This window comes from Belonocnema kinseyi, chromosome 8 (assembly GCF_010883055.1).
Source record: "Belonocnema kinseyi isolate 2016_QV_RU_SX_M_011 chromosome 8, B_treatae_v1, whole genome shotgun sequence".
Taxonomy (NCBI): Eukaryota; Metazoa; Arthropoda; class Insecta; order Hymenoptera; family Cynipidae; genus Belonocnema; species Belonocnema kinseyi.
Window position 1 is genome coordinate 43390724 of NC_046664.1, and position 21847 is coordinate 43412570.

Below are 21847 nucleotides of genomic sequence, written 5' to 3' on the forward strand. Positions count from 1 at the left end.
AGTAATGGAAACTAAATAATTTAATTTAGCTGATTTAAACAATAAAATATGATAAATTTAAATAATTGAAAGTGGAAAAATTTCAATTATTTAGTGTTTTTAAAATTTAGTAATTTCATGTTTTAAATTGAAAGTATTAAAAATTGGAGGCCTTCGAAAGTGAGATGTATTGTGAACAGATGGATTCAAGTTGCAAAATTTGAAGTGGAATATTGAAATTTAATCAATATATTATTCATATTATTACTTAAGTTAACCCAAAACATGTTTAAAATTAATCGATTAAAAAGATGAGCAATTTAAATTTGAGAGTTATATTATAGTAAAAATGATTTTATTTCAAGCTCTTAAAAATCCATGTAATCCTTGGACGTAATAAAAAACGAAAATTGATCAAATGCGATCAAATTATTACATTGGTAAAGCTATCAACAAGTGCCAATTCTTGGAATCTTTTGATTAAATTGACAGGAAATATTCTTTATGATGTTCTAGGACTGTTCGAGTAATTAAGTAATCCACATTTTTGTGCAAACCAAAGTTATACATGTTTACCTTAGACATTGCATAAATCATCCATTCATTTATTTAAGCTCATGTGGAGTCGCGCTAGCTTTGAGCTAAAAACAAAATGATATTTATTAGTCGCAGTTTAACATAATAAATTATTTATTGTAAATTATATTTCTTGGTACTTGCAGAGCAATTTAAATTATTTTTTTTTTAGCTTTTATTTCATATTATTGTACTCTCGAGACGACATATTATTATTTATTTGTCAGAATTGAAGGTATAAAAATATGAAATAATTGGTGAAACGTGAATTTCAATTGCTCTATAATTATAAAAAAGGATTTAACAGAAATATAATTTATAATAAAAAATTTAGTTTATAAAATTCTGACTGATAAATAATATTTCGTCTTGGGGGAAGATGATTTTTTATAACTTACTTTTTCGTAAAAAACATATTTATACTTTTTTGAACTTCTTTCCCGCTAGAAGCTTACTGTTGCTCAGAATTCGCTAGACACTCCATGCATGTTTTGTGCAATGTATCAAGTAAAAATTAATAACTTTCATTTTAAACAAAAATTTTCGTATTGTATTTCCTCTGTCAGCATCTGGATATCACAAAGAAAGTTTCCTGTAAATTTCATAAGCAATCCCAAGAATTTACTAAATTAAGTCAAGTTGAAGTAGAAAGACAAACTTTTTTCTTTCGGCGAACAAAATGTATAGGCGGTTATCGAATGCGGCTTCTCAATTTCCACCAGTAAGTATTAAACAATAAATATATAACAATAAACCATAACAGCTTTGACTGCAAAATCTCTTGATCATTATTGATTTGCAAAATATAAACAAAACTTTCATCATTATTTCTAGAATCAGCATCAGAATCATCAATTATCCCTCTGGACGTTTTATTGCAAATTATCTACCGTTAAACAAGCAATATATTCTGATTAAAGCGGATACAAATTCTAGAACAGGGTTAAAAGTAATCTATTTCATATAAAAATGGAATTATTTACTTTAAGCTTGCGTTCGGAACAAGTCTTCTATAACGCTTCCAGTTTCCACAGGTTAAAATTCCTGCCTGCTGAGGTAGCATGTATAAATAGTAATTCTGCATTAATTAGTTTATTTATTCGCGCAATCTATTGATTCAACATATTGAGTGTTTATTCAAAAACTTGGTAACGTTTGCACTCTGCATGAAACCGTTTTGCGCTTTTGGGTGCAAAAGCTAATTATGGAGAAGTGCTGGACGGCTTTTCTGGACTGTTTGCATCATGCGTTGAAGCATTGCGATGAGGAAGTCATGAAGAATTTTGACTGCATTGAACCAACATGTCGGTTAGATTAAACAAATATTCTGAGTACTTGGACTATTTTGGCTCGAAGTGTTGAAGAGTATTTGCGGAGCCCTGCGGTATATCTGAAAGGAGTTTTAGCAAACCAGTTGATCACGTTGGTACTCGCTTATCCTGGTGCTTGGGTTCAGTTCCTGGTTGTTCAGTGTTCACGCTCAAGCACATTCGCTTCCACAAGCATGTATCTTGAAGTCTTAAACGAGAGTGTGCATAAGTCTTCGGACAAGGACGATATCAGAATTCCTGGAACGTACTGCAGTATCCACTGAGGATTGAGGATGTGAGGATGCTGGCTCATGAGGAATAAGAAAAATCCTGAGTCACCAGTGTGCATATGGAAATTGAAAGATCCACTATCGATTATAGTGGATCGTGACAGACCTTTAAATTTACCCATGACTACAAAGCTTCTTGCTATTTTTTAAAATCCTAGAATTCTTCACGATTTCTTAAATTAGATGTCTATTTGAAAAAAAAATGGATTTCTCTCTTTAACAAAACAAATTCAAAAGGTATGATTAAAGAATGTGTACATCAATTAATATTGATTATGAATAGTGAAAGCAAGGGTTAGAAAATAATGACATAATAATACACCACTGTAAATTCTTAAGTGTACACAGCAATACGAGAAGATGAATTTTAAATGTAGATGAATTTCATTTTTGCATTAAATTAAGCAAGTCACTTAATTTCAACCAGGAATGGAACTTAAGTGCAGTGTCTCCTATCTGATTATACGAGTAATATGATGATTAACTGACAGGTATGTTGAGTTTAGGATGATTTTCATTCGCGCACTCTGAAATTTAATTTGTGCTGGCAGAAATGCGATGTGGATATGCGCAAACAGTTAAGACTGATTTTGGCGATTTTAGAAGAGGTGCCAGGAGAGCAGCTGAGAGTAGCCCATACGGTGTCGATAGCGCTAGCTGAATAGTATCGATCAACAATGATCTCATGGAATAGTCGTTTCGTCTACGTTTCTTATTTTGATATATGTACTCAGATCTATAACGGATTTTATTATGAATAGAATAATCGTTTATATGTGCTAAAAAAAGATACAAAAAAGCATTGATGATTTACGTTCTGTACCTGGTGTTTCAACAATCAGCTGACTTAAATTAACCTATAAGTTTCATTTCAGACGCACGCGCGTTGACGGAAAGTCAACAATCTTTCTGTCTTAAATTAATCTATAAAGTACACTTCACATACATAATGCAGTTGACTTTCAACCAAGTACGTTACTTAAAGTCTTGTTATAATCATCAATTGACTTTCATCTAGCGAATGATCCTTTTAGTTACATCTGAAAGTCAACCGCCTTTCTCTACTGAAATTCAGATTCTTGTATTATTGTGTAAGTATACTTCTGTAATTGATTCTTTCCTGTTAGGTTATCTGAGAAAATATAAGTATACATATAAGGTATAATTATCTGGTTTATATTTTCCTACTATCTTTGAATACTTGCTTCTTTAGATTCTAATTTAACCGGAAACAGTATATATAACATAAAAAAAGCATCTATGTCCCAGTGTGGTAAATATTTAATACAAATCCCCCTGAATGTTGCAAATGTATTCCATTTCAGAATACGTATGTAAAGTTGGTTTGTGACACTCCAATTTTTTCCAGTACTCTCGTCAGTCATAAAGTAATATACGAGATACATTTTTCTCACTGAGTTACCGCTCGACGCTCGAGTATTCACCCAGAACGAATCAGAAGTAATTACAGGCATGGGATAAAGCAATTTGGAAAATTGAAACAAAAATTGAGTGAGGAATCAGGAGGAGGAATATATGCGGATATGAAATCAGAGTAACGAAGTGCGAGCCGCCAAGTAATAAAGCATTATTCTGAAACAGCAACGCGACGGGAAGTAACTGCTTTCGAATTGATACAAACGTTTTGGCGTGTGCGCGGATGAAAGGGTCGGAGGTCTAATCGAGTTGGACGTGCCAGTACCATAAAGCATCGAATGGCACGCGTGGACATAATTCACTTACGTTTGTTATGGGTTGCCATGGGGTGAGGTATAAGCAGACGAAACAGCAATTATTGGCAACCCGCCAAAACCAAGAAAATATGGAATATATAGGCACTATAGAGAGCTAGTACACATTTTCCACGTAGCATTAGAATATTGTCAGGTCCCATCTTATGTTAGTCCTGCTATCTAATACAACAAAAGGTATTTTTACTGTTTAAACTAGGTAGAATGCGTTTTTTTGCTAAAACGGTTTATTTACTGCTCCTGATGCAAATTCAAATTTCGCTAGAAATGAATACGTCGCGGCCTGAAAGTATTTCTAAAAAAATTTCAAAAAATCATGCTTGGGTAGATCAGAGCTTACCACTTTGGACAAGTGTTGACTGACACAGCTAGTGCCTGACTGACGGGTCGTCACGGTCAGTTGGTAGGTAGCCTGGGACCGCGCTTTCCCCAACCTTGAGATACCAGATGAGGTGATCCAAGAAGGCGAGAGAAAGGCGAATGTGAGGACAGCGGAGTTGCCTAGTTTCCGGTTCGGCTCTATTAGAAGCCAAAAGCAAGAAGGAGAAGAAGAACGGTTCGAAGATCTCCTATTTACAGGGAAAGCCATTGAGGGTACTCCCGAAAGCCCTGGTAAATCGCGGTCCCAGTGTACAAGGAAGTAAAGGACCAGGGTCGAGTTCAACGAAGATTTTTTGAGGACCTATATGACTTACTGACACTGCCACTCAATGACTAACTTCTGGTAAGCCCTGCAATGCTCACTATCTTCTACAGGCGTTGACTGACGCGACAAGTGCCTGGCTGACAGAGAGTTTTTATAATTTTTTCCTTCGGTTTCCAGAAATTCTATGAACTGTACAAAGGGTTAGGGTCCTTACTGTCAATCGGTAAAGGATTAGGGCCTTCGCGATTGACACTGTCGGTCAATAACTGACGTCTGCTTTAATTAATACACAGAACATTTTTTGGTAAAACTAACAGGTCTTAAAGTAAATAGACGAATTTCAAGATTTTCAGCCAATTTACAAAAAAGCCGGTTTTTTAAAGGATCATAACTAGTCACCTGCTGAAGATAGTTTTTTTTAGAATTTCTCAGAATTTTGTCTAGTTTAATTTTAATTAGTACACTTTTCTCTAAAATGTGATGGTAAGGCTCAAATCTATGCAAATACGTTTTTTGGAACTTTGAATATGCATCAGAGCAAATAAATAAACCATTTTAGCGGCAAAAAATGTGCTCTACCTAGTTAAAACAGTGAGAAACTAAGCGATAATTGGATTATTTTGGCTTTCTATACATGTCGCACTAATTTGTCGAACTCCGTTGGAGGAGGAAAGACTGGATTAAGGAGTCGAATAAGGAAGTTTCAAGTTTTGAATTTTGGCAAGAGTCTCACCTTGCTTCGTAGGCAGCTGCCAAAAAAAACCCTAGAGAGACCAGTTTTATTTTAAGAGAGCCTATGCCCAATTGTCCGTGTGTACGAAACTTGAATGGGAAATTTTCTTAACGAGCTAGAGACCGGGAGGAATTTTAACAAGAGGTTTCTATGTCTTGATTTATTGATTTTAGAAAAGTTATCCAATTATGGAGAGTAGGGTTTTTTATCATAGCTGTCAATCACAATTTGGTATTTTCTGGTTTTATTTTAATATCTTTGTGTCCCACCTTTAGGAAACAAAATTCGTCATTTCTAAAATTTTGAAAATGATGCTAATAGATAAAAACATTGATCAATATCGTAATTTTGCACGGAACAAATATGTTCCAATTTAAATTTCACGCCAGAATATCTAGAAAAATGTGACTTCCTTAGCTAGTAGGGCTCATTGCCTTAATCAAATTTGTTTTAAAAGTGCTTTTAACATACAAAATTTGGTCTACAAAAGAGAATATATATCATTCTGATAAAAATGTAATTAACAGTGGAATTCAATAACAGAAATCAGTCTTCGATTAAACATTTTTATAATTGTTCAGAAAAATTTGTTTGAATAAATATCTATCTAAAAAACTGTCATGAAAAAGTAAGCTTATAGATTAATAACCAGCAATGGAATTTTCGCAAAAAAATGTTTGTTTTTCACTATATACTTATTTGATATCACTCCAGTGCAATAAATCCATACTTTATTTGGATTTCACATCCAATTCAGCTTTTTTAATTAATTCTCCAATATTTCTGGACTCAACATCAAAATTACCTTTTACAAATTTTGGCTTTAAAAATGCAATATAGAGATCCGAGTACACGATATGATTATGTATTCATAATAAACTATACGGCTTATTATTGATTTATGTACAAAATTCTACTAACAACCTTTGTTTATAAAAAACGCAGCTAAATAGTTATTTTTGTAAAATTGGTCATAATAATAGTAATTATAATTTTCAACTTATTGGCTATCGAATAGTTGTAGTAAATTACAGTTTTCATACATAAGAATGAGAGAGTTTCATGTTTTCTCATTAACTGGTTTTTAAAAATATCATAAAAATATTGTTTTTTTTATAAAATGCAAGTCGTTTCGACAATATTCAAATAAGCCTCACACAAAAAACAACTAGTCATAATTGAAGCGGGGAAAGCTAAACGGTACTATAACTAATCAACCTAATTTTACAGGAGAAGCAAAAACCTTTCTAGACTCTAGAAGAATGATTTACAACAGGTTGAGTAAATTATTTTCTTTGTATAGGTAATTCGATCAGTTGATGAACTTTTATGTGAAAAAAGGTGGCGTTACATGTATTTGTATTTATTTCACAATAGAATAACAGAAATTACCAGGATAAAGAAAACATTTGTAGCATTATAGTACTTTTGAATGTTGACAATAACATCTTCATTTATTAAATACTTATGAAAATCCCATATTGACCCTCGAACTGTTAAAAAAATCGACTAGATAAACGTATTTCATTCATTTAGTTTAAATGCTTTGAAATTTTAGAATATTTGCGTTCATTTAAATAGTACATTTTAGAGTAAACGATTTCAAAACGTTCCACCGTTTAGCTTTCGCTGCTTCAATGGGTCCAACTCTTTTTGGAAAATTTTTTCTAGTTTCATAAACTACAAAATAAAAAAGCGTGAAAAAATCCATCTTCGAGGTTTCTTTCGAATTCAATAAAATTAATTGTACTTGAAAGTAGATCAAAAGAATTAAAAGTCTATTTAACTAAATTAAATAAAGCTAAGGTCAATTAAATAAAAAGTATCCACAGCCAAGGTCAATTGACATGAATTAAATTTATATAGGGTGGTGATCTAATTAAGTTGACTTTAAAATTAATTGATATAAATTATACATTGAGAAGAAAATTCTACATTCCAGAATAAAATATACTATTGAATCACTAAAATATCTGATTTTGAACATTGATTCAATGGTATATTTATTGAGAAAATGTAGCATTTTTTCTCAGTGTAGGTAAATTTGTTTTCCTTAGGTAATACAGGGAGAAATGAACCGAATTCAAAGAAAACTCAACTGAACTGAAGATAAATTAAATGAAAATTTAATCAATTCTAAGTCAATTCAACTTGGTTTAAAGTAAATTCAATGAAAAGGTAAGCTAAATAATTTAGTTTATTTTACCTAAAAGTGGATTAGCAACAGAATTATTTGAATTTTATTAAATTGGCCCTAAATTAATTCTCATTCAATTGAATCAGCCTTTCATTATTTAGAATTCAGCTGAATAAACCTTGAATTCATTTCAACAATCCCGAACAAAAGTCAATGTCCCCATCTAAGAGATTGCGGAAGTTTTTCGCAAAATGAACAATAAAACTAAAATACATACCGTCTAGCAAATTGCAAATACATAGGTCTCTGAATTATAAGGCATAGCTTCGAGATTGATGGTGAAAAAAAATGTAACGGCCGAAGCGCTGCTTTGAAGATTGGCACGTGCCGCAGCCGCGCAATATAAATTCTAATTTCCCGCGTCAATTGTGAGTTTGCGAGTGTCGTGCGGCACGATCTGAGTCTGCCTTAATTGAAAGTTACTACCGTTAAATGCCTTTTAAGGATTATAACTTACAATAAGCCTCTCCTTGACAGAGTGGGGTTGACGTATGAACCAGTACCAGACTTCCCCTAAATGGGTCATGCACATAAGTCCGTAATTTCTAGAGTCGTCTCTGTACTCTTACACAGGGTTGCCATAAAACTTAATTTTAAATCGTGGAGAGCTTTACTTGCTGGATGTTTAGAGTTAAGATTATGGATCTTACTATGGAATGATCAGTCAGTTTGAGTATTTTTGTGTGACCTATGACATATGGTGACTTTGTGAAGTTCTTCACCTGGGTTGATTGCTAGAGAGATTGATCAGCGACCTGTGTTGGAGCGACGGTTTAGGATGAATTAAACAAAAACTAACAAAAATCCATTTAATTGAGTAGAATTAAGTGTATTTAAAAGCATCCAAGCTGCAAGGTTAGTTGAAGTTATTTGTAGAACAAAAATTTTCGGTGGAAAAGGATTCCTGTTGAGACAAATGAAAGTCTTCTCAAACTGAAATTTAAGAGGAAATTACATTTACCTAGGTCAAGGAACATCCTTTAGTCACATGAGACCATGTTTCTGAGTGGATGATATTTTCTAAAATCCTGGAAAATGTATTAAAATACCTTCAAATCTTATACAATCCCTTGAAATCTTGAAAAATACCCTAAAATGTTTTAAACCCCTTAAAATCCTATTAAATTACTGAAATCAATTGAAAGATCCTATTCTTGACAGTTACTTTGAGTACTTCTTACCAAAATTCCCTGACTTTTGCAGTTTTTTTCAAAATCCCTGATTCTTGCCTGACTTTCGCTGAACAACAAAATTCCTGACTCTTCTCTGATTTGCAGATTCTCTCTGAGCTGCAGCCACCCTTGACTTACATGAAGCTATGGGGTCTTTATTTATGGGTTTGTTTGTGGATGTACAGCACGCAGATAACTGGCTATGGGGTTGGCCATGGTAGCTTGCGTGCTTCTGGCAGATTGCACTTCTCGCTACACTATGGGGTTGAGCCGCACTATTCGAGTTGCCCGATAACGGCACGAGTCAGCTTGACTCATCCCTTTTTTCATTTTATTATTTTTTTTTATCATTCCAGGATCCCATTAAATGTATTTGCGAGCGTTTTCAGGGCAAAGCCCTGGAAAGAGATAAGGGTTGTTACCAAAAAGTTGAGGGTGACTATAGATCAGCCAATTTGAAATTTCCGGGCTTTTCCCAGTTTTTTTCCTAAACACAGTTTTCCCCCAGATCAAATTCAAAATGTCTTTTTGTAATTTGATAGTTATTTATTTATTGAAACAAACAAACTTATCCTTAGTCACAGACAGAAGTGATAAACATTAATCGAAACTACATTATGGATCACGAGTATAACACCGCCTGTTAATCGGTGATTACTTGAAAGTTCTTTTAATGTTAATTATATAAAAGTTACTTTTTTATCTTAAATAAGTTGCAAGCTATAGGTTTTCACGACAAGATGAGCCAGGATATAGTCATTTTAGTTTTTTTCCGGTTCAGGGAAATTCCCGAGCTTTCCCGATTTCCCGGTCCACTAGACACCATAAGCAAGAATGTTTTTCTACATTTCCATTAATTGGCAATGTAATTTTATCGACCGTTTAAAATGAGACTGAAGCTTGCAAAATGTACAAAAAGAAATAAAAAAAGACATCAGGTAACCTTTGATTTTATGGCAGAAAACAGTGATATATAAACCAACAAGCTATACCTGAAACAGATTCCGACCTCTTTCCTAACGCATGTGGATCCCATAAACTTTCATGAAAATAGGGTAAAAATTCCACAACTTCAAGGCATAACATTTTATTGATGATAAAAGTAGCATCTGCTGCCAAAAATCCTCACCAAAAGTTATATCGCCCTAAAACTTGAGGGTTACACCTCTTTTTCAACACTGAACTTTTAAAATAAAAAAAGTTACTCTAATTTCGAAACTTAGTATTTTTTTTTTCATTATTCCTGATAGCCGTAGGGGCTGGAATTAGGGAAAATCCTAAATGTTTATGGGAATTTTTGGGATTCTTTTGCATAAAATGTTTCTATTATCATCAATAACAATGTAGGCTCTAAGGTTATGAGGTATATTTTTGCCGAATTTTGAAATTTTATGTTGAAAAAGGGCGTTATGCTCACGTGTTCGAAGGATAACATTTTTAATGTTATCAAATTTTAATATTTTAGAAAATAAAATTAGAAAGGACCCACGGTTGAGGTAGATTTGCGGAATTTTTAAATGATATAGGTTGAACATGGTATGGTTTTCATATTTACTGTGGGGATCATGAAACTTGTTTTATGCTCTTGTGGTATCAAATTATTGTCAGTAAATATTATTTTAGTTTCCGAAATTGAGAATCTTTTTCGTAAATTAATGCTCCTATTATCCAGAACAAAATTTTAGATCCCGGAATTAGAGTATGGTTTTGCGGAATTTTTGGAACATTAAGGGTTAAAAGTGAGTTAATAATTAAATATTTTACATCCCAAAATTAGTGTAAACTTTTGATAAAATAAATTGCTACTTTCTTGGTATTTTTAGACATAAAATTGTAATATCATCAGAAATAAAATTGTAAATCCCCAAGTTAGGGTAATTTTGCAGACATTTTTTAATATGAAGAAGAAAAATGTGGTAGAATTTTGATGTTTCAGGTCTCAGGTCAGTGAATTTTTATTTCCAAATATTGCAGATCTCGATGATCAGGAAGGGCTCTCATCTTTCCTTGATGTATTTCTAGAGAGCCTAAATTCTTCGCGCTCCTGGTTTTATTGAAGCAATTTATAAAATAAAAATTGCCAAGGATTTGGTATATCTTTGATGCTTTATGGAAAAAAATTCCTCAGAGGAAACCTTCTTTGTATAAGCGACTCTGTCATAAAGAAAATTATCTTTTGTAATTAAAGTTAGATCAAGGCTCAACGTCATATTCAATTTCATAAATTCAATATCGCTTTTCTTTCTTTCACGTTCTTAACATTGTTGTTTCTAGACATCTCTGCTAAACGTTCAGATATTTTTAATAGATCCAGATGTAATCTAATATTTCATGTATCGATAGAAATAGAATATTTATCTAGGGTTAGATTCTAGTTCAAGGTTAGAGAATCGAGAGTAGCCTCTAGTACTTTTATTTTGCAGCTAGTAGAATTGTATCAATATTTACTCTCACTCTCTTTTTACTATTTCATTTTTGTTATGTTTTTGTTAAGGAAAGAAAAGATTAATATTTGGTTAGCTTTTTAGTGAGGGGTTAACTAGTCATATTTTGGGTGTATACTATATTTGTCAGATTGCATATATTTGACAAATATTCCACAATATTTTTAGAAAGTCTGTGAATTTCCTTGATATATTAAAAATCGCTTTACATTTAATTGAAATATATGAAAACCTTATAGAATCTCTTGATATTCCTTAGTATAATGTTTTTGTGAATGTTTTCCTTAACATTTTTGAAAATTCTACCAAATTCGTTGGCATTCCTAAACATTTTTTATATCTGCGGAAGTTCTACTTAGTCGTTTAAAATAACTTAAAATCCGTTAATAAAATTCATTAAATCTTGTGAAATACCTTAAAAACCTTTAAAATGTTTTAAATCCATTAAAAAATCACAAGTTATCCCATGGAATTACTTACAGTTTATAAAAATGTTTAGAAATCCCATACCATTCTTTTAAAACCTTCAATTCTGTGGAAGTCCCTAAAAAATTAAACATTTGTTGAAATATTTTGTAAAGCCTTAAAATCTCTTGATATTTTTGAAATCTTTGAAATCACGAGAAATTGCTATGAAATCTGATGAAATGCAATGGTAAATAAATCTTTCGTGTGTACTTTCTCGATCTTTTGCATCAACTCTTTCAATATTATTACCATTGAAATTTCTGTACTGATTTGCTTATAATAATTCTCTATAATTACTTTTCTAGAATCGCGAAAAAATTATAAGAAATTTATTATAGTGATAGTGATAGTGACCTATACTGACTTTCCTATATTATTTTTTCTTACGGGTGGATTAAAAAGTTTTGTAAATTATTGTGTGGGATTGCAGCGAGAGTTACAACAGAATGCAGTAGTAATTAATCTTACGGGTTCCATTCATTTTTAGAATAAAAAGTAGCTACAAGCCTGCTTTTGATTTGAAAGGCGAGACCTCGTCTTCCCGATTGCTCTTTCTATCAAAGCACGTTTTCCCTCACATAAGCCGTGAAAAAAGTCAATCCAATTCGAATCCGCTATTTCAGGGTTTGCCGCAGAAGAAAACGGGTTTTGAAAAAAAAATCCCGGCTCGCTGAACCCGCAATAGACGACGTACGTGACCCTTGATAGGATTGTAAAGATTAGCGACCAGAAGTGGGGTTCCATTTCCGTGGTATTGCGTATATTAATAGGATCCGTTATAGAAGTTCTAAGCTGCCTAATGCAATGGAAGACATTAATGAAACCCATTAATGAAACTCATAAATAAAATGCAGAAATGAGATCCATTAATCAAGAAAACATGTTTACTGTTTAGTAATATTGAATTCGTTTAATTCCCTTTCATTTCTCATTGTCTGCAGAGATCATTTAATTACGTCCACTTTCATATATTTATGTCATTGCATATTAAGAACTGTACGAGATGACATAATGGGCGGCCCTTAAACTTCGTTTTAAAATCCCCTGAATTTCGGCAAATTTTTTATTTTCTCTCACTATTAATATAGAACCTGTTATGAATGGAATAAAAAAATTTCTATTTTTATTTTCAAATATTTAATTTATGTCTTAGGCCGTAAAAACGTTAAGCGACCAAAAGTGACTAATTTCTAACATTATATTTTTTTACATTTCTAGCATTAATAATGTGACTAATGTTCTTTTGAATTTAGCAGAATTTAAAACAATTCGATGAAATTTCTAACAGATTTATAACATTTCTAGATTCATTTTTAACGAATTTGGAATGAATTCCTAAGACTCAAATAAGATTCCAGTTAAATTCTTTAAATCATTTGAAAATGCTTTGGAATATTTCAAAATATCATTAAATATTTCAACCAAGTGAAAATTCCTTTGAATGTTTAAAACTACCCTAAAATGTTTTAAAACCCTTGGAATCCCTTCAAATTATTCAAATCCATTGAAAATTAATTGTAATCTTACAAAATATTCTTAAGTCTTTAGAAATATCTTGAAATATTTGAAAATTTTGCAATTCTACAAAATCCTTCGCAATTATTGTGAATAAATACTTTAAAATCCGCTAAAATATTATAAAATTCCGTGAAATTACATGACATCCGATTTTTCCTGAAATCATGGGAAACATTATAAAATATTTTTGAATCTTTCAAAATATCCTCAAATATTTTTAAAGGATTCAAGAGAAATATGATGCCTTTAATATGCCTTTATTTTTCAAAAGTGATTTGAAAAATAAAATATTAAAAGTGAGTTTTCTGGCAGTCCTGACTATTCTTGACAATAACTTAAAGTGCTTCTGAAAGAAATTCCCTGTTTTTTAAATTAAAATTTCAAATTATTATTATTTGTCAATTATTTTCCCTGCCTCTCTCTTAGCAACAAAACTCCCTTACTTTTCCCTGACCTGCGGTCACTCTGATATAGCTTTCATTGTTAATTTTTCTTTTTAAATCAGACTGAAGTCCCATAGACATGCAAATGTCTCTTCATATAACGGATTATGATAAAAAAAAGATACAATTTCAATAGGACTTTGGCATATGACCAAAGTTAGAGTCGTTAAGGATTTTTTCCCAGGACCAGCATCCGTAAAGTCAGGAAATTATAGTCCTATGTACAAAGAACTTCAGATGTAAATAAGGCTTTTTGACACTGCGTGCGGATTTGATCCACCCCTTGGTATACAAAATAACTGGGCGGTTTCGATTTCAACCCCTCTGTACACGGTCCGCTCACTCTGCAATGTCAACGTTGACGATCTCATTTCTGATATCAATACATGTTTCACAATCAAAGAGGGAGATTCCAAACATCGGCGATAACTTTTAATGGAAAAATTTATTTGGGTTTCATTAAATTTTATTTGCTGGAAAAAGCGAATCAACTATTAATGTGTTATAGAATAAGTTATTTATTTATACTTTCTAAAACCTATTGTATTAATTTATTCGTTAAGCGCCGTGTTGTTTTATTGAAATATGATTAGTTATTAAAAGTTCTTGTTGCAAAAGCAGTGAGTGCTTATTTTTAATAGTTTTTCTGGTAACGTCTTATGATATCTTAAATAACCCTTTCTAAAATTCTACTTAATCATACATTTGTTAAACCTTATTATTATATTATATTATAATAATTTTGATTATATTCGCAGTAATGTTTTTGTTTGTTTTGTTTTAAAATGGTTTTTCTTCTATCAAAGTGACAGTTGTTGATGTTTTCATTGTCACAAATGTCACATAGGTGATATTTTATTGACCAGTGTAATTAATAAGACCCCGAAAAACATCACAATAATTAATCTCCATTTTCGCTCTTTAAATATCGACTTTTAACCACCTGTTTAGCATTCGATAATCCTTGTTTTTTCCCTATCTCCTAATTGTTCGAGAGAGGATTCCCAATTTCGTTCATCTCGTCTCTCGTCCAGCAAAATTGCCAGCCATTCAATCAAGATAATTACATTAAACTCTTTCGTGAAACGAAGCGTGACCCCTTCCTTCCTTTATTAAACCTTCCTTTATTAAGAGACGTATAATCCGAAATAAATTGCAGCTACAGTTTTTGTCTCCTCGAATCCTAACACCTCTTCATCACCGGATTCAATTCTGCTTTTCCGAGAATGAAGTACTCAAACGCGGTAGGAATCATCCGATGTGGTACGGGGTTGCTCATGATGGGTACTGAAGAGGTACCAACTAGGGGGTTTAGAACGTTGAGGTGAAAAGAGATGGGAGGAACTGTAGTAGGTTTAGAGAGGTATGCTGCAGAGGGTGAAATTCGCATTGAGGGGTTGAACTCACTGGCGCCAGGTTTATCTCTCTACCCCATCGTCTCGTGTTGTTATGGGGTGTATAACTCCAGAGAGTGTAGAGAGTGCGTAGGGTGTTTCTCCCTTTCTTTCTCTAACCCCTTTCATCCCCTTTCCATCTCCCTTCCATCACCACTACCATCGAGTATTTTCTCTTGAGTACAGAGCATTGTGTCACCGCGAAACAACTCGCAATAGTCAACCACTTTTCCCATAGGACACCATTATTTTGATTTACCACCGCAGGAATGACTCTTTTTGTGATCGCACATCGCCGAGCAACTCGTTTTCGAGCTTTAAAAAGCACTGAGGAAAAGAAAGGAGAATCAGCTGAGAGAAAGACAAGGAATTGTTGCTAGAGGATTTTCTTTACAAATTGTATACTAGGTTTTCTTTTTAGGATTTAGTTAAAATTTCTTCCGGAGATTGTTCTCCTCGCTATTCTGCAAAATAGATTACTAATTTCTAGGTACTCACAACACTTTTATCGTGCTTAACAATATTTTGATAAAAAGTTCTTTCGGAAAAAATATCGGGTTGATATGGCCAAGTCTTGGATTTTTTTTACTGTTCATCGTGTCTCAGACTTCACAGCCCAAAATGACCTCAAATCCGGGGAAACACGGTGATTTCTCACAAAAATAGGGACATACGTTCTTCTACATAAAACTAATTCAACCACCAGATTGTCTTAAATATGAAACGCTTAAAATTCATGAGTTATAACAAAAAGATAGACTTTTCAACAAAATAATTGAATCGTCCACAAAATAATTAAATTTTTAACCAATAGAAGAATTTTTAATCGAGCGAGAGAAATTCTGAAGAGAAAATATAAGAGTGGAATTTTCAATAAAAAAGAATTAACTTTCAAGCAAGAATAATTGAACTTTCTTACTGGGTTCTATTGATTCAGCTCAAATTTAAGTCAAGAAAAAAGAGAACATGGAAAAAAGAGGAGGTTTTTTAATTCAGGAGAAAAAGGAGAAAGGGGTCAAGAGTGAGAAGTCTAGTGGTTAGATGTTTTAATTCTAGTACAACCACATCAAATAATACAGCTGGTCCCCGACTGCTACTGAAAACAAATACGTTCACTTTTTATTTTTTGCAGAAATTTAAAGTGAAAGAAACGCAGATTTTTTTATTTTTCTTGTAGAGGGTGTTTTATTCTGCGGTAGCGCATACGTGGAAAACTGCGCATTATAGAGTATTAATAATTTTTAATTTTCTAAACAGAGACATTAAGTCATAACTTATAGACTTTATTGCAGCTCTTTAAAGTTCGGTTCTTAGTCAGCTCTGTAAAGAAAATATAAAGGATGCATAACAGGGACTGCTAATATTTTATATAATCCCACCTGATGTCCGACTACTACGGAAAGTAAATACGTTCATTTTTCGCTTTTTGCACAAATGTAAGCTGCAAGAAATGCAGATTTTTTCATTTTTTCTCATAGAGGGTGTTTTATTCTACGGCAACGCATGTGTGGGCAATATAGGGTATTATTAGGATCTTCGTTAATGTTCACAGACTAGATGTAGGGGTTCCACACAGAACAGTCATGGTACAGACATTCGTACAACCTACACGTGGGATTACGGGGTAGGTAGTGTACTACGGATTACGAGCTGTGTTGTTAAACAGTCTGTAACTACAAGGCTCGCCAGTCGCCTACAGTGCAATACTCTCCCCGAGTTGAAGATAAAGAATAAAGAGTGCATTGTTATCCCCCTTATTTCTGCTCAACGCATTATGAAGTACATATAGGATCTGCAGTCAGCTATTATTGAAAATTTAGTTTCGAGGGACTTCACATATCGATCCCAATTTCAGCAACCATAATGAACGTAAGCTCCTTTTACAAGAGATTATGTTCAGATTGTTCTGTTAGAAAGCCTCTTCAGAAGAGAGAATCTCCCCTGTTTTCCAGACGAAAGAAAATTGCAGCGTCTGACGATTCTAAAGTCTAATTTCGAGATGATTAGAACCGAATCCTTTTTTCAATGTCGATATTATTTTGAAGGGGGATTCTTATTTCAGAGAGTTGTACTTATAAAAAGTATTGTAGAGTAAGTCCTAAGGATGATTTGATCCAAAATTGGATCACAATACTGCGAAAAGTCCATAATCACATTCAATTCTATATTGATATGGGGGATCATTATCATCTACCTATTGGAATCTTGGGACCTATCCATTCGAACTGTAACTTAAATGATAAATTTCGAAGGAATTGCTTCCAGTCTTCGGAACGAAGTTTGGGGAACATCATTGAGAAATTGTATTTATTTTATTTATAAAGGAATCAAAGCGGTTCAGTAGTTCAATTTTAAGTGAAATCGAAGATTAAAAGCGGATTTTATTTATTATTAAAAACTTTTTATATCATATGGGTTTCTTATAAACATTGAATGGAATTTCTCTCTGTAATTTTTACGTATATAAATGTGCAGACGAGGTTCTTAAAATCGAAAAAATTGGTAAATGAATCTTTCATGATATATTTGAAATTGGTATCATCCAAAATAATCACTATCAAAGTGTCTTGAATTTTTATTTATGGTTCTTAAATTATGAACCGAAACTTTGTGAAAGAGAGGGAAGAAGTGATAATGGGTCAAGATTTTCTATTTTAGGTGTTTCCGAGAATTTTTCAAATTTAACAGTTCCAGCGATCACTTCCTTCTTTTTAAGAATATCTTTATAGTATTACTGAAGGTTTAACCTTCGAATTAGAAACAGGTTTGCCTCTTTGTTATAAAAAAAAGTCATCTGAAGAGTCTGAAGCTGTAATTTAGACTGAATATTGGAAATGTTTCAAGGCCAGGCAGTGAATACACGTGTATAAGAGACTGTAGTTTGTAAATATGTACGTGCAAACTGAGCCTGGGGGAATATAGACATCGAAATTTCACTCACCATAGAACCAGCACCGTTTTTCACCGAAACGTGGTCTGAGGAAGGTGGATGTAGGATTCGCGGGAAGATGGTCCAGAACAGCTGCCAATCCTGCAACTAGAAGGGGTCCGCCCCAGGCGTAAGCCGCATAGACTCTTAGTCTTAAAGTCTCCTGGCCCTTTTCCAAACTTGCGGGTCTCAAATCCCTGGAAAAATAAAATTAAGAACGTTAGTTGAACAAATAATACTATTAGAGAAACCAGTTAGTGTACAGAATAAACAATTTATAGGATGTCTACAAATTTTCGCCCACTAAATTCCCGAATTTTCCCCGGTTGTAAATATAAAATCCTTTTGGCTTAAAAATGCAACCGTTTCGTGAAAAATTCGTCTTTTTGGTTGAATTAAGCAGGTTTTTTAATGCCAAATTAAAATACATTTTGGAAATATTAACTGTCACATCGAATTACATGTTTCGTTGATAATTCATCATTTTAATTGAAAATTTCTATAGTAGATTTAAAGTTCATCTTTCTTCATTGAAAATTTACCTATTTAGTTGAAGATTCAAATATTTGATGAAAAAATACTTTTTTCTTCATTTAACTCAACTGGTTGAAATTCATCTTTTGGTCGAAAATTCATCCGGCAAAGCCCCCTGCTGTATGGTATTTCAGTTTGTGATATATTTTCATGATTTAGTGACTTTAGGATTATAATATTTTACGCTTAAACTATAGTAAACGGAGTTGAAAACGAGGCTGGAAATTTAATTTTCGTAAAGTGCTCAAGCGAGAAATATCAGTGTGCACTCATTAGTTAAAAGGTGTGTTCGGGTTTCGAATTTTATTTACGCAGGTAGAAAAAGAACATGTTTGATTTATGGACGAGCATCATTCTCTACATGAGATTAAACCGTTTCGTTAGACTGTTAGCTAAATTAAATGGTTGCCGAGCCGAGTTTGTCGTCGGTGTAACCAAATTACATCCTGCAGTTGATGTTCTTCAGTCTTTCATTGCTCAGAGAGTTTCGTAAAATCGACCTTTCCAATGTTCTAATTTCATGTAATTTCAGCTTTCCCCTTTTAAGTAAATTGGGAGCATTTAAGCATCTCGAATGCGCTTAATTGCACATTTACATAATAATACAAATTTTAATTACTCGAAACCAAAGGGCTCTTTCAGTGACATGTGCAAACTTCCAAAGCACATCTTATTGTGATTATTTTCGAATACAGCTGTAGGTTTCACAATCATCATAAATTTCGACAATTTCAATACGAAGGATTGCACAATCTTTATCACTTTATATTTTACATTTTTCAACTTTAAAAGCTTTTACGTCGAAATGCTGAATGTTAACATTTAATTGGTCAATTCTCTTCAGTTTTGAATAAAAATTACAAAAGAAAATTTGTTAATTATACAATTTAGATGCCACCAACCTATTTGGAAATTGTCATCATATTATACAAGACTTTCAGATTTGATTTTGTTAGTTTCAGAAGTCTTGATTATTAAAAAAAAATTATTTTTGAACATTTCTTATTCAATTTTTTCGGTTCGGTTTTCGGGCAGAAATCCTTATAGTTTCGGTTAGGTGTCCGTCCATCGTACTTTTTTTTTCAGTTGGGGAAGTAAGTGGAGTGGAATTAGGGGAAGTTAGTGGAAACAGGGAAAGTGAGGGAAAGTGAGAGGAAGTAGAGGATGTGGTGGGTGGGAGGGATGTAGGTAAGTTGAGGAGAGATGAAGGGCGAGAAATGAGATAAAGAAAGAGAGAGGATTGGAAGTAGGGTAAGTAAACATGGGTGGTAAAGAAGGGAAAGTGAGGGGAGGCGAAAGACGAAACAGGGTGGGATAGAAAGGAAGTAAGGGAGAGTATGGGAGTGGAAGGTGAGTAGAGGAGGATTGTAGGAAGTCAGAGAAGAGGAAGTATGGGAAGTGAGGAGGATTGAAGCAGAAAGTAAGGGAGGGATAGTAGGGGAATTGAAAGGAGAGGAATTATGGGAGCATTTGAGCGTTTTGATTAATGTCTTAATAGGCTACGAAACCCTTAGTTTAATTTTCAATAGTTTTAATCATTCACTTTGCAACTTTAAACTGAGAGATCTTAAAATATAGAAACTTATTATAGGTTTTCTTTCAGTCAAAATATTTAAGAGAAAATAGCGAAAGTTTCTTTTCAAAAATGTAATTGCTAGACAAATACCTGAAATTATATAACCACTCCTTTCAAAATCTATTTCTTTTCGATATCACAAAAACCGTAACAAACCATCGTGTAGATTCTGTCAACAATGAAAATGATGAAACACGAAGGAGGTTAATTGAATCAAGAGCATTCTTCTAGAACTACACGTTTGTTCGAAACTAGTACTTGGACACGCCATGACGTCAGAACAATTATCTCAGCCGCACTTAATCCGAATGAATTCCCGGCATACTTCCCTAACATAGTATATGTGGAGAAAAAAAAATGAAGATAAAAAAGGAAAAAATGTGGGAATACGAGTTTCGCACGAGCCTCATTTTGAAACTGCGACTGCATGACGTTGCTACCGTTGGCGATAGCAGAGAATGTTATTAGTGAGATTACCGTGCCGCGATATTTCCGCAAGAATTGTTATTGTCGCTCTTACAAATCCTAGTCACTAAGCATTTTTGTGGCAAAATCTAAAGGATGCAATATGTACCAACTTAGCAGGGCAACACGTACCGGGAAATCGAAATCCAATGGGAACGTGACCAGAAAGCAGCCAGTCTCAGGATTGAAAAACTTGTTCGATATGGAATTACAATTTTAATCCAATTTTTCACTCCTGTTGGGAGATATTACTTGGCTTGCATGCATGAGAAATAGGAGCTGAGAAAATAGTCGATGGACCGTAGTCTTGCAGAATTCAATTCGAAAGTTTGATATGAGTAAGGTGAAGAGTGTGCTTCGTGTTTCGTACTGTTTTTTATAAAGTAAAACGAGAAAACCGTGGAAAATAGATCATGAAGTCTTTTTCAGTATTCATTTCAGTCAAGTTTATTATATTTTGCATTGAAAATACTTATTTAAAAAAGTGATACAACAAATTACCTCGGAACAGTAGGGTGGAAACTCAAATCTTAGGTAAATAATTCCCAGAATTTCCTCGTTTTTTCCTTAGTTACTCCTTTTTCCGATCATTATTTCCAAATTTAAAGTATTAAAAATTGATTGTGCGATCAAATATCTGGAAGCTACGTAGTTTTATAGTGGGTTCAAAATCTGCGCTAAGTCTGGGCAAATTTATTTTTTATTATTAATCAATTTAAGAGGTGCTAAACTCATTTAAATGAACTCTATGGAAAATAAATAAGCAAACGCAACCCGAATAAAATATCAAAAAGCTTAAAACATGGAGATGAGGAAAACTCCCTTCACAAAGAAACAAACAGCTTTAAAGATAAAAATTCGTAAAATCACAAACATAAGCACTTTATAATTTTAGAAACTCCTTGTGCAAAAAACAACGGTCCTTGAACATGTATTTTAATGACCCGAGCAACATAATTATAATAAAATTTTGTAAGTTCTAGATGAGGAAAAATCATTGCGCTTAAAAATACACACCATTGCCGAAAAAAATGTACTGAAATCGCTCCGATATGAGCGATTCTAAAACAAATTGATATGCAAACATTAGTAGCTTATTAATTATTAAGTAATTGAGCTTTCCTCTCATACAATTTTTTTAATTTTTACAGTTTTTCAGCTTCGGGCACCGTCGTATTTTTTTCTTGGGAGGGAAAGTGAGAGGAGTAGAATTAGGGGAAGGTAGGGGATCTCGAGAAATTGAGGGCGGTGAGGGGATGAGCAGTAGGGGAAGGGAGAAGAGAGGAATTTAGAGGAAGGGAAGGACAATATGGAAAGTTACGGGTGGTGGCGGATTCGAAGTAGGATAAATGAGGAAGTTTTCGGATGGGAAAGAGAGAGGGGAAGTAAGATAAGATATAGATGGAAGGTGAAAGGCAGAGA

At 33.3% G+C, this 21847-nt stretch overlaps 1 protein-coding gene across 2 annotated transcripts in view; it reads right to left on the minus strand.

Moving 5' to 3' along the window:
* The window catches only part of LOC117178122 (probable G-protein coupled receptor Mth-like 1), a 264166-nt gene that overhangs the window by 28714 nt on the left and 213605 nt on the right, over positions 1–21847 (minus strand). For both annotated transcript variants that reach the window (XM_033369377.1, XM_033369376.1), the window contains exon 5: positions 17863–18047. In XM_033369377.1, coding sequence (XP_033225268.1) covers positions 17863–18047 — 185 coding nt within the window. The remainder of the gene's footprint in view (positions 1–17862; positions 18048–21847) is intronic.